This window comes from Euphorbia lathyris, chromosome 2, assembly GCF_963576675.1.
Source record: "Euphorbia lathyris chromosome 2, ddEupLath1.1, whole genome shotgun sequence".
Lineage (NCBI taxonomy): Eukaryota > Viridiplantae > Streptophyta > Magnoliopsida > Malpighiales > Euphorbiaceae > Euphorbia > Euphorbia lathyris.
This window is the reverse complement of record NC_088911.1, coordinates 18,046,705-18,061,788: the sequence shown is the minus strand read 5'-3', so window position 1 is coordinate 18,061,788 and position 15,084 is coordinate 18,046,705. Positions and strand designations below refer to the sequence as shown.

The 15,084-nt window shown below is 30.6% G+C and overlaps 1 protein-coding gene across 1 annotated transcript; it reads left to right on the top strand.

Moving 5' to 3' along the window:
- The first annotated feature begins 13,944 nt into the window (after positions 1–13,944).
- On the top strand, positions 13,945–14,754 carry LOC136217031 (brassinosteroid-responsive RING protein 1-like). Its single transcript, XM_066003601.1, has one exon. It carries the CDS (start codon positions 14,058–14,060, stop codon positions 14,571–14,573), a length of 516 nt encoding a protein of 171 aa, XP_065859673.1. The 5' UTR covers positions 13,945–14,057; the 3' UTR covers positions 14,574–14,754.
- The last annotated feature ends 330 nt before the right edge of the window (positions 14,755–15,084 follow it).

Sequence of the window (15,084 nt, the reverse complement as noted above, 5' to 3'; positions counted from 1 at the left end):
AGCACTCCAGAAAGCTCAACTCAAATTATCAGACATCATCGCTTACAGTGAGTTGTTGATCTCTTGAAATAGTTTAAGATGACTTATGGACTCTCTAAACTTACTTAAAATAATTGTGAGCTCTCTAAACTTAGTTAAAGTGATCCGAACTTCAACTTTTTCGAATCTCCTCTTACACTACTACATAACGAAGAGATTAATCATATTAAATTATGTAAGTTTAGGAAACTATCGAAACAATCAGTCTTTTAGGTAGAATTCAGGAGGCTTGATATATTGAGTCATTGGTTAACAATGAAATATATTTTAGAATATGGAGGCATGATGGTAGTGCTGGTTGGCGAGGGTGCTGGACAATGGCGATTTTTGTCCGGTTTCCTTTTCATTTACAATGCCCCTACCACCCTTGTAAGCTTTCAAGTGCCCCTACCCCACCTCTCTCTTTCTCTCTTCTTTTTCTTAACTCTTGTCTACTCATTTATTATTATTTTAATTTTTTTTTAAACAATTTTACCAAAAATAATTTAAAAACTAAAGTAATTCGCAATGAAATGATATTTTTCTAATTTAATACTAATATTTCAATTATTAAGTGAATGAAAGATTATAGGCATGATATTCATTTTAACCCCTAAACTAAAGTTTCAAAATCAATTAAGACCTTAAACTATCAAAATCATCAATTAAGTTCCTAAACTAAGCAAAAATAATCAATTGAATCCTTATGCTATCTTAAAATCAGAAACTATGACTATTTGACATGGACTGTAATTATTTTTGTCTTGGCTCAAAATGGATTTGGGAAAGAGAGTCTGAAACTGTTCAACCGAATGATTTCCGATGAGGACTCAATTGATGATTTTTGTTTAGGATGTGAACTCAATTGATGATTTTTACTTAGTTTAGGGATCTAATTGATGATTTTGATAGTTTAAGATCCTAATTGACTTTTAAGCTTTAGTTTGGGGACTCAAATGGGTATTATGCAAAGATTATAAAAAGAGGTGACTGGATTTTTTTTTCTATATGTTGGTAGGGCTAAAACTGAAAATATATACAAATAAATGTTTGCATCTTTATAGTGATTTGGATTTAAATAATGATGATTAATTACTTTTATTTCAGGTTTCAATACAGGAAATTTAATTAAGAATCTATTGAGTGTGGGCTCATATGATTTTGATTTCTTAATTAATACATTTGTGAGACCAAATTTGGTGCTTTGTCTAAATCTTTCATTTTTATGATAGATTGATTAGTTGAAAAGATATGATTACTCGTGCTTTGAAGAGAAAGATGATTCCCACTTTCAAACCAAAATTGGATGTGAAATTCACATATAAATCTAATGGTGTTGGAGAAATCAATTAGTAGTTTGATCAAATTTATCTTGCAATCATATTGATTATTAATTTAATCATGTTGGGGATAATGAAATTATTTTGAAATATATATTATGGGATTGGGTTGGGATTCTCTCAAGTTGAGTTGAATTTGGGAGACTAAGGGGGTGTTTGGGTGCTACTTTTCGTGCTTCTGTATGCATTTTCAATTCAAAATGGAGAGTTTTAGGTGTTTGGTTAGTGGCATTCATGTTTGCCTTTTACACTTGAAAAGCAGTATTAGGTGTTTGGTTAATGACATCCTGTTTGCTTTTTACACCTGAAAAGCAGCCTTTTACAAAAGCACAAAATCTCTACTTTTTGGAAAAACAGCTTTTTCCAACAGCAAACAGCAAACCGTAACAACAAACATCAAACATCAAACATCAAACAACAACAACAAACAGTAGGTAAAACAAACGGGCCCTAAGGGCCCATTTTTTACCTACAGTTTGCTGTTGGAAAAACTGCTTTTCCAAAAAGCATAGATCTCATGCTTTTGTAAAAGTCTACTTTTCAGGTGTAAAATGCAAACAAGAGGTCCTAACCAAACACCTAAAACTCTTCATTTTAAAGTGAAAAGACAAACAGGAACATAAAAAAGAGCAACCAAACACACCCTAAATTGCAATCTCAACCATTAATTATAACATTAGTGGTTGGGATTTAATTGATAAATTCTAATATGTAATTATTTATTTGTTGTATAACTAAATTTAAACCATTGATTTTATAATTAACGATTGAGATGTATTAAACTTGACCTCTGAAGCTGAAACTCAACTCGACAGGATCCAAATCTATGTTTGTCAAATTGAATATTTTGGTTCAAATATGTATTTATGCTCTATTTGATTCAATTGATGTTGTTTACATTATGTTGTTGTTGGCGGTAGATGTTAGCTGATTTTCCTTTCAAAACAGTTATTAACATCTACCTTTTAATACTAATTAAACACTTTTATATCTACAACGGAATAGAACCAAATAGACACTTACTAATGATCTTATATGATCTATGAGAAAATTTTAATGATTGACCTTTGTAAAACTCTATAACCGATACATGATTTTATCATAAAAAGGTAAATAGATAGGTAATATTAATAACAATGAATAAGACACAATTGGTTTAAAGGGATGCCTGTATATTTCTATCAATAAATTATTTCGATTGATAAGAGTTAGGATTATATTAGCAAGGTGTTACGTGTCGATCACATTTGCTACTGATTCATTTAATAAGGTTGAAGCTATAATTGCTCATGATCGTTATGAAAAACTTCAAATTAAGAAGTTTTATGATCTATATTTATTATAGGTAGCAAATTAGATCGTGTGCACTTTTCTTTATAGTTGGAAGGATATAAGAAACTGTGGAAAAGTTTCAACTGGTCTTCTCCCCAAAACTAACTACTTCCGCAGCTGAAATTAGGGATGACAACGGGTAGGGTACCCTCAGATAGTGTCAATCCCAATCCCAATCCCTTACCCGTTTATTTTTTAATTACCTGTACCCATTTCATTACTCTAATGAGTATATGTTTTGCATCCCATACCCGTCCTATTTAATTTAAGGGTACCCTTTCCCATTAAGAATCAATAAATAAAACAAAAAATTTTACAAATTTAACAAAGTATAAATTTAATAAATCATCCATCTAAAAATTGAACAAATTGAATCTTAATCAATAAAAATAAAGTAGCTTAGTGGTATCACTTAATGGTCGAAGAACAAAAGGTTGGTGTTCAAATTTCACATCTTACATCTAAAACACAATAATATTTTTTAATATATAAAAGAGTTATGACATGTAACGAGTACCGGGTACCCTGGGGGTATTCCCATACCTTTTTATACAGAGTACGGGTAGTCCCATTAGGGTCGGATAGTGCTGGATACCCGTAGATAGAGTACCCGTTGCCATCTCTAGCTGAAATTGACCATGTTGACTGGTCTGAGTAAGCAATCCATGTGACCTCGTGACATTTTATCAATCCAGCTAATTAATTGAAGATACAGTTGAAACATAAAGATGAACTATGATGATCAATACGAAAGTACGTTATATGATGAATCTGAAACTGAGTGAAATTTGGTGAAATAGCTTGGAAGCATACATTCTTCAACACCATCCCCCTCTCAAGATGGAAGTGGTGCAATGTTCACAAACCCTATCTTAGATAGAGAAGGAATCATCAGAGTGGTGCTGACTATTTTGGTAAAAATATTTGCAAGCTGGGAATTGGTTTGAACATAAGGAGTGGTAATGAATGCATCCTCTACACAATCACGTACAATATGACAATCAATTTTCACATGTTTCATACATACATGAAACACTTGAATTCTAGAAATAGCAATCACAAACTGATTATCAAAATTCATTTGTATAGGCAATCAAGTTGAATGCCAAAATCCTTGAGCAAAGAAGCGAGTCATTTCAATCCACAACAGGTTGATGCCATGATGTGATATTCTTCTTCTACAGAAGATCTACTGAATGTGTTTTGTTTATTGATTTTCTAAGAAATCAAAGCTGGTGTAAGAAACACATAATAACTAGAAAAATATCTTCTACTAATTGACTCCCCACCCCCAATATGAGTTACAATAAGAGTTGCAAATTATTATCTGTGGAGCAGATGTCCTTTTTAGATATCTAAGGACATGTAAAGGTGCATTGAGATGGTGCTAGTAAGGAGCTTGCATATATTGGCTAAGTTGTTGTGTAGAACAAGTGATGTTAGGCTCAGTAAGATTAGTTCCAGGGTTAATGGACTAGAGCAAGGTTTAGCTTGTTTAAGACCTACATCAACAATCATATCAAATATATTTTGGTTGAGATAAAAGTAATCATGATGATGATCATTCAATTTTAATCCCAAATAAATATTTGGCCAATCCAAGGTCTTCGATAGTGAATAGACTATGCAAAAAAATCCTTCCCTCCCAAAGTTGATGTAAGATTGGTTCCTAAAATAAGGATATCATCAACAAAGATAACAATAGCTAATGAACAATATATCATGCATTTAAAAAATAAGTAGTAATCAATCTTTGATCTTGTGAAACCATACTCAATCCATATGAAAGATATTCCATGATGCCACTGTATGTCTGCTTGTTTTAAGCCATATAATGGCTTGATTAACTTACAAGCTTAGCTAGGCTTTGCTCTGTTATATACCAACAATGGCATAAGATAAATGTCTTCATCAATCTTGCCATTAAGATAAGCATTTATTTATCTCTATATGATGTATTTCCCAGTCAAATGTTGCACATAGCGGGAGGAATAGGCTAACAATTACTGTTTTGGCAATATGAATAAAATACTCATGATAATCAATGCCCTCCTTTTGATTATAGCCTTTTGCTGCCAAATGAGATTTAAACCTTTCAATCTCTCTTAAAGGTTTATGTTTAATCTTAAACACCCACTTAGATGTTACATTATATTTTAGAGAAAAATAGGATGTGTCGTACTAAAAGCTATGATTTTTGGTAATAAGGTTGGAAATTGTATGATAGATACACAATCTGACATCCATTGCGGTGCTTGTTTTTATCTAGTTGATCTCTTGAGTATAGTTAGATCTCAAAGTGTTCCGTCAAAATTCTATCAAGGCAAATCTTTGACGTGAATTTTATCAACAATTTTCATCCCGTCAAACTTTCGTCAGTAAACCTATTTACTGACGGAATTTAGGTGTTTGGTGATGGAATATTCCGTTAGTAAACATGTATTTTCTAGTAGTGTATCAATAGAGTTTGATTGGCTACCTGAGTATTAAATAGATGCAGTTAAGTTTGTTGTGGAATAGTGAATTTGTACTTTGTGACAGTTTATACGTGTTTCAACATTTTCACTTTCATCATTTTGTATACTTTAACATTATTTCTCTTATAGTGTGTCAAAACTCCTTTTTCCTTTCTTCGAATCCTTCCACCATTCAAGATGTCATATGATCTTAAGAAGACCAACTTAAGGTGTACAAGTGGCATACATTGCTCATAAAAATATCTTCCATTTCTTTCTAATTTCTGAAAATTTGTTCAATTTTATATGGAATACCCTGGGAACTTGTAAAATTAGTTATCTCAATTAATAGTTCTACAAAGATCTCATCTTGTTTCTCAATTCTAAGAACCATTGAATATCCTTTATTAACATCAGGATAAGGATCCATTAAAAGTATTTGATTCTTACAATGATCATAATGAGGATTTAATCCTACCGAAATTGGATGAGGTTATTTTGTTGATAAGCTTAAATCGCATATGTCAATTAAAAGCAAGTCAACTCTATCGTATCAAATAGTAAATATTCCAAAGAACAGTATCGATCCGACAGAGACTAGTATCTAAGGCCCTATCCGTACTCGAATTCTGTATTATATAAGGATTGAGTTAAGTGTTTTGAGTTTGTAACCTTAACTATTAATAAAGCAATTGAACAATTAATACGTTTAAACGAACGAATGGAAGACTAGGATTTAGGATCCCGTGCTAACTCCTATGAATCAATAACTGTATGTTGTGTGAATTTAAAGGTTAGCTCGAGACGGTGATTTTCCATTAGAAAATAGTAACTCCGGTCAAGAGCTTACTAAATCTATCTCAAACATTATTAGGCTGCTGCTTGGTTAGGTAAAATCCCTAATAATTCTCAAAGGCATTAGACGCTATAAAAATCAAGGCTAAGCCGTAACCTAGACCACGAAGTCGCACTATCTGACTGAGGTATATGATTAACTAATATGCTAATTTGACTCGTTTACTTGGTTAGGTTTCACAATTCAACTTCTCTACCCAATTACTTGGTTAGGTTTCTTAGATAGAGGTAAGCAATACTTTTAGTTAATTCTCTAGTTAAATCCGACAACACAACATAAACGCCTATGAACGACCCATACTCGTTAAGCATGGTTTATCGCCATCCTAGCCTATAGTGTTTTAGCTCATGTCTGAGTTAAGACACAAAGGCATGATTATATGAATTGAAGATGAACTCATGTTCAACAAGTTAGGTTTATTAATTCAAGAATAAAAGACGAAGAGAATATAGATGAAGAGAAAACTTGAATTAGACGAACTAAACTTGAGGTGAGAAAACAAACCAAGCTCTTATTTATAGTGATTAAGCCGTCCTTCGATCTCTAGTAGGTCTTCTAGCCTTCCTCTAGTCAGATTAGAGTTATATAAGTTGGATAGGAACGAGCCCTTTCATTTAGAGTTCTGATTAGAGTCAGATGCTGATTTTTATCGTTGCTCGCCGAGCTACTATGCCCTACTCACCAAGCAACCTATGCAACTCGTGTTTTGCGACTTTGAACTTCATTTTTTGACTCATAATCTTAGCTCATCCAGGTTGCTCGACGAGCTACATGGACGAGCAACCTTCCGAACTGCCGTTTTTCTCTGTTTAAGGTCCGAAACTGCCTGAAATCGCTCAAAACTCTAACCAAGACCAAAATAAGTTAAAAATCGCTTATAATTAGTGGAATATATATACATTGAGACTAAAAAATACATATAAAACTATATTTTAAATCCTATCTAAAATGGTGATAATACTTGCTCGTTGAAATCAACAAACCTCTTAAATGCATTAAAAACACATTTTATTACAGTTCCCCATTTACAGCTTCATAATGGCCTAAGCAAGGTTAATTCATCCAAAAATTCTTCAAACGATTAAAATATTGCATCAATGGGAGATTAAATTGAGTGAAGAGGTTGATCTCGCATTTGATCTTATATAGCAAACAACCATTGTTCTTTCCAAATCTATGTTCCAAATCTTTCTATAGATCTATAGAAGATGCAACATACTGAAATCCCTCATCTACTTCTCTAAAAATTGTATTCAAAATTTAGGAAGTCTCCAAACAATCATTCTTCTTCCAATTTCGAAAACTGGTTGTTCCTTCCTTTAGCATTTCCTCTAAATCAGTGATGAAATGCAACTAGTTTTTGACCGTTAAAACACTTGTGTAATTGAATTCTTGTATGATAATGAGTTATTCCCATTTAATTGTGTTACAATAAATGTTAGGTCGTGATTATATGATCCATAATTCCTCTCACTCATATTGATGGGTGTTTATTATATTGCTCTTCGTTAGTAAATAGTTCATCTAGTTCAATTTCTCCAGCTCTTCTTCTTCTCGATATAGCTCTGATACTATAAAGAACTTGAAATTAAGAAGTTTTGTGATCTACATTTACTCCATATAGCAAATTACATTTTGTGCACTCTTATTTATACTTGAAATCACATAAGAAAATTGCAAAAAAATGCAACTGGTCTTTCCTGGCCAAACTAAATACTTCAGACACCGAAATTAACCAAGTTAACAGGTGTGAGTCAGCAATCCATGTGACCTCATAACATCATCATCATCCAAATACTTAACTTAAGATGCAACTGAAACATAAAGTTGAATTATGATGATTAATGCGAAAATTTGTTATGATGAATCTGAAACTGAACGAAAGTTTATGAAATAGGTTGAAATAATACATTCTTCAACATTACTGCAATTCTTTCCTTAAATTTTGTTACGGTTTTCTTTATAGTAACATTAACGGGAGAAAATATTTACGTTTTGTTTGATCAGGCGTTTGTGCATTTTTTTTCAATTAATTGATTACCGAGTTTTTTTACGGGGAGTTTTCCCTAATATTAACCTAGTTTGGATTATTAGAGCTACTACTACTACTTTTTGGCAATCCAATTTTACTTAAAAAAGTTACTATCATACAAGTGTTTGTTGACTATAATTTAAAAGAGATGGAATGTTCCTATATCTTGAATCATAATTAGTCTAGGTGCGTTTATTTTGGTCATTATTGGTATAATAAACTTGTTACTTTTCAACTAATATCACCTCCCACTAAATTGACTAATTAACTGAATTCATCTATAATATAATTATAATTTTATAACTTACGTATATTTTAATCAAAATAATAGACTTACGAAAAGGGAAATGCATTTTGCCATAAATAAATAGATACTAATAAAGATATCTTATTAAAAATCTTTTACTTATTTTACTACCTATATATAATTAGTGACAATAATAGTTAACAAAAATATGTAACGACGCCGCGAGGCTTATTTAATATCAAATCCAGTTTTTTATCAAAAAAAAAAAAATGTAATATAATGAGAAATATGTCATTTATATGCTTACTTTGTTTTAAACAAAGTAAGTATTACTTTGTGTGTTTTTACCATTTGATTAATTTTCTAATCCATCATCCAATGGTGAAAACACACCAAGTAATGGTACTTTGTCAAAAAACAAAGTAATCATAGAAGACACATTATTTTATACAAAGTATATATCATTCTATTTAAAAAATACATCATAAAAACGAGAAAAACTCCACGCAAATACAGTCTAAAATCTATATAAGATTTACGAAGAGAATTGGGTAAAAAAAACATATATCATTCCATTAATGTTTTTTTATTTATAATTAAGTTGTAACTGTTGGAGATAATTATTGTTAATTATCTCTTTACCTATCATTAGATACTAACAGATAAGTATTAAGATTGTTTAGAGTTATTTAATAATTAGTGTTTATGTTTATCTATATTACATACTGTCAATTCTAGTTAAACTCTAACTCATGTAATCCACTAGAATTGACTAGAATTGGGATAGAGATAGTGATAAAGGTTGGGATAGAGATAGTGATAAAGGTTGGGATAGGGATAAAGATAAATGGTTGGGATAAGGATAAAAATATGATGGTCGAGAATTATTATTCAATGTTTGGTACGTGGGATAGGGATAGGGATAAAATAATACATTTTACTATTTTGACCCTATTTAAACTACCTAACATTAATTTGAGGGATAAGATGGACTTTTCCATCCTATTAAAATCGCAGGAGCTTACCCCACCTCCTTATACCACCCCCCCTCCTGGGTATAGGATTTGAGGGATAAGAAGCTTATCCCTCATCCGTCTCACTCTTCTATCTCCCAAACAAACACGAGATAACTTATCTCGTGTTTTTTTTATCCCTATCACACCTCCTATATCCCTTCTAACAAACAGCCCGTATATATATACAAGACTCTATAATCAACCTTGATTGAGAGAAATTCCTTAAACACAATATCGTTTCTATCTATCTACATTGTATATTCAACTGTAACACATTTTATTGAAATAATCTTTGAATACATTTAATTTTTGTTTAAATAAATTTAAGGGTAAATAATTATAAAGTCCCTGAGTTTTTACTTAATACACTAGTTAGTCCATCTGTTTTTAGAAATAATTATATAGTCCCTCAGTTTTTAGTTTCATCAACTCCTTAGTCCTTATGTTTGAGTCAATGGTCAAACTATACCAAATAAATTTCAAAATACCAAAATTACCCTTTATTCTATATTGTAATAATAAAACATCTATTTTTCCTATTTTATGTTTTTTTCTCCTTTTTTCCTACATAGTCTCTACAATATTTTGTTTCCTGCATAATCTCTACAATATTGAATAATTAATTTATTAAATTTTATATAATTATAGAAATTTAATTTAGTAGCCTAAATTTTATTGACTAAAAAAATGAATGAAAAATATTTCAAAAATTATCAGAATAAGAGCAAAACTATATAAATTGTAAAAAGTAATCTTTATTTATCTCAAATAAATTTTATAAATGAAAAAAAAATGATTTTTTGAAAAATTTATTAATATTTAATGCTAGTTTAAAGATATTATATTAAAAAAATAATTTTTTAAGAGGATAAAAATACATTTTTTAATGATTAGTATATACAATTACATAAATTTCGGTATATATATACTTCATAAACTTTATTAAAACTATTTTGATTAAATTTGAAATTAAAAACTAAGTTTTTTTATGTGAATAACTAGGGGTAATTTGGACTTTCATCTACAAAAACACATGGAAGGACTAAAAAGTTGATTAAAATAAAACTTAAGGACCTTATAATTATAGGATGGACCTACTAGTATGTTAAGTAAAAACATAAGGACTTTATAATTATTTACCCTAAATTTAATATAGTTGGTTGCAAGTTGCAATCTGGTCATAATTGAAATAATTTCCAATACTTTAATTTAATTTTCTTCCAACGTTTATTTGAAGCATCAAATATTAGTTACCATTTATTTTATTTTTTTGTTAGTACAAAGCCACATCAAATGAATCTTACTATAATAATAATAATTAATCAGAATTGTTCCTGTCCTGGTTTTATAATTGAGATAGCCAGTATGATTAAATTATTGAATTAATTTATATTTAAAAATCCAAATAGCATTAATTTTATCATATATAAATCTCAAAACATTATTTATTTTGGTAAGATTTGTTTTAGAAGATTCTGAATGTTGGAATCACATGATTGGCTTTTTTTCTTAAAGTCTAAAAAAAGGTACACTATCATAAACATGAAAATAGTAATAGCAATTAATTTAAAGATTAGAATTGGGAAGGACTATATCATATAGCACAGGAAAAGTAATAATTGATTGTTAATTAATTTTTTAAGTAAATGTTGGATTACAGGCTAAGATCGGAATGTAAAGATTCCAATTAAGTTAGCATTTTTGCAAAACCAATCAAAAACCAGATCCGAATTTTATTAAAAAGAGAAAAAAATACAGAAAAAAATTAAGAAAAACGAAATTATTCTAAACAATACATATCATCAGAAATAAATCTGTTACAAAAAGCTGGTGCAGAATTCCACCAAACAATATGATTTATTGTGACACCAAATTTTTTTTTTTTTTGAATCAAACAGACAATGCATTAATGGGCCAAATTTTGGCAATATTGTAACAATAAATCGGAAACAGAACTCGGTAATAAATTAAAAAAAGAAGGGCAAGTGGATAAACGGGAAGATTGTGCTAACACATGTGTCATCCCATTCGCTTGTCGCCGTATCCATTTGACTGAGTAAGAGTCATTTGACATTAGAATCGATCGTATTTGAATAATTCTATCCCCAAATTCAGAATCATCAACAGAAATGGAATTTATTGCATCAATCACTTGTTTAGCATCGGACTCAAAAACCACATTCCTTATTCCATTAGCTTCTAACCATTGCATAGCCTGTAATAGAGCTTCGACCTCACATTCTCGTGTTGTTGGACAGTATAACAAACCCGCACACCTTCCCATTACAAACTGCCCATTTGCATCTTGTACTGCTGCTCCCATCCCTGCAGGCCCATCAGCATTAAAACATGCAGCATCAACACAACACGATAGAAATCCTTCTGGTGGCGTATGCCAAGCCGTGCAACCAGCATATGAAATATTTCCTACTGATGTATTTCCGATCCGATGTTCTCCCATACCAGTCTGATTCTTCAAGGCATTAGCTTCTGACCAATCGTTCAATACAGTGCAAGCTTGAGCCACTATCTGATCTGTTGTGCGAATCTCATACTGCCAAAGATGAATATTTCTAGCATTCCATAAACTTCAGAGGTGCATCAAAAAAGTTTTCACAATTTATTCCGGGGTTGCTCTAATCATATTATGAAACCATGTTGTCAAGTTCTCAGCCACCGCCGCCTCTGTATTAATTCGATCCAGAAGTCCCGTCTTTTGCCATACTCTTATAGCTCCTGCACATTCAATAAACAGATGCCATCCATCCTCCCAAGGTTCATTACATATTACACAATTACTACATACCTGTAACCCTCGAAATTGAAGATTTACACGTGTTGGAAGACAATTGCGACTGCCAGCCAAAGTGTCGAACTTTGTGTGGAATTTCACATACATACCTTGTGACGCCAAATTTTATTAATTATATAATTTGAATTATTAAATTTTCTATTAATTATAATCACATACATAAATTTCTAATTGTCATAGATTATATAATCGCATACACATATTTCTAATTATCATACAATTAATTATAAACATTAAATTCAGTAGAAGAGCTTCGATTTAGCCACATATTTAGAAACTGTAAAAAATCTAATGAGGGTTGGTCCGTGTGGTAAGGCATTGAACCTCTGCTTGACAGGTTTGAGGTTCGATTCTCCACTCCATCAAAATTTAACCCTTATTAATAGGTGATTTGTAAATTCTCATCGAGAAACTTTGGCTCTGTTCTTTATTACTGAAAAAAACTGAACTGAACTGAATGATACTGAATACTGAATTTAACTGAATGCTACTGAACTTAACCGAATTTAATCGACGTAACAATAATGATGATATTAGACTTTAAAATAATTTAATGATGATATTAGACTTTAAAATAATTTAATGATAATATTGGACATTAATAAGCTTATAATAATAATAATAATAATAATAATAATATTTCTACCAAAAAAAATAATATCAATAATAAATAAACATATTATTAAAGATTAAACTAAATTAAATATCAAATAAAATCTAGGCTCGATAAAATCCTATGACATTAAATAAAAATGAGTCTAATTTAAATTAAAAATATAAATTACATACAAACACAAATTTATATATAATTTAAAGCCTATGAAATTAAATACAAATTTTTATATGAATACACACTCTTAACTTTTTATTACAATTAAGTATTAAGGTACAAAAATACCTTTAACGTTTTGGGTCCGGGGTTATTTTACTCCTAACGTCTAAATATGAATTTTCATATGAATACAAAATCTTGACTCAATTTATCAATGTTAAGGGTAAAATTGCTATTGGCTTCTAATATTAGGGATAAAATTGCACTATTTGAGATATTAAGGTAGTTGAGCCAGTTAATTTTTTAGAGCATTGTAATGTAAACGTATTAATATAATATTTATTTACTTTTCGCAAAATTTGTAAATAAGTTGCACCAAATAATTATAATTATAATAAATAATGATAATATATATAATGACAAAGCATAAATTATATATAAATATAATTATAATGAAAATAGATAAATTAATATATAATAAATTATAATAATTATAATAAATTGCTGAAATTATAAATAAATAATGATAATAATAATAAATTATATATAAATAATAATAATATATAATAATTATAATAAATAATGATAAATTATTGAATACTGAAACTGAATACTGAACTGAACTGATTGTTAGTGAAATTAAGTAATAAAGAACAGGGTGGTTAAAAAAAAAAAAACTGTAAAAAATTAAATTTTAGACTAAAATACTTTTTTGGTTTGATTAATGAAAGAAGATAAGAAGACGTACGCAGTAGATGATTTCGTTAGATTTCATTTATTTCCTCGCTCTTTCCAGAATAATACCACGTGGCACGTGCCTAATTTCTTTACCTATTTTTTTTATTTTCTGTATTTACGAGTGAACCTAACGCGGAATTGGACTATCCACCATTCACCCTTTTCTTTCACTGACCAATCAAAAAACACTTTCTACACTGGGCCCCACTGATAGATCCCACTCTACTCTTCTCTTATTGGTCTGACTGTAACTCCACGAAAGTCACAGCCCGTAACTTTATCCCTCTCCCTCAACAATAATACTACTATATCAGTAATATCCCCCGATTCGCCCTTCCAAAGCCAAAAATTGAGGCAACTGAAGCAGAACCTTCTTTCTCTCTCTAAAAAAAGCCCTTGAAGCCGTCTTTCTCTCTCTAGAAAAATTTCCGGTAATTAATGGGGTTTCCGGTCGGGTATTCGGAGGTTTTTCTGCCGAAGCTATTTGTTCATACACTTTCATTTCTGGGTTTAATCCGAAATCTGATTCTCTGCCTTTTCAATTATTTGGGGCTTTCGGATTTTCTCGAAACGGATAACATTTGGCCCGACAATACAATCCGAATCCACACCCACCCGCCCGTTTCCGCCGCTCTGATCCGCGAAATCCTCCCCGTCGTGAAGTTTCAAGATGTGGTCGCCGGAGCCGGAGACGGTGATTTGCCGGAGAGCTGCGCTGTTTGCTTGTATGAATTTGAGGGAGAGGCAGAGATCAGGTGGTTAAAGAATTGTAAACACATATTTCACAGGGCGTGTTTGGACCGTTGGATGGATCATGATAGGAACACGTGTCCTCTTTGTAGAACATCATTTGTTCCTGATGAGATGCAAGAAGAGTATAATCAACGGTTATTGGCTGCTGCTGCTGACGACACTGATTTTTACAGTGAGTACAGTTCTGTGCCAGTTTTGTAGAGACAAAGCCATTTTTTTCTGTTCTTTTTTTGGTATTAAAATGTACATATACGGTTAAAAATTTTGGCATTTTTAGCCAAATTATTTTAAAAAAAAAGTGTGTTATATTCTATAAATTGTTAATTAGATCATATGGTAGTCTTTTTTAAATCAATCTTGAGATAATGAATTTATTTTTATATATTAATGTTAGGACATTCTATTCAGATTGCAATTAAATTAAATTCAAAAAATAATTACTTTTAAATGTAAAAATTATGCAATATTGAATTTCAATTTGGGAATATTTAGATTTGAAATACATTGCATGTGAATGATGAGTTGTGGTGATATGTAACTAATAAAAAATACTTTAAATCTAAGAATTGTTAATCCTATCTTTAGGTTCTGATTTTGTCTAATCAAGCTTATCTGTATATATTTAGGAATTAGTATAATATAAATTAGGTCTAATACACAAATAACCCTATGAACTTGTTCACATGTTGCAACTGTTCCCTCAAACTTTCAA

Excerpts from the sequence above, each read along its gene's own strand:
- LOC136217031 (XM_066003601.1), top strand. The coding sequence starts at position 14,058 with ATGGGGTTTCCGGTCGGGTATTCGGAGGTTTTTCTGCCGAAGCTATTT.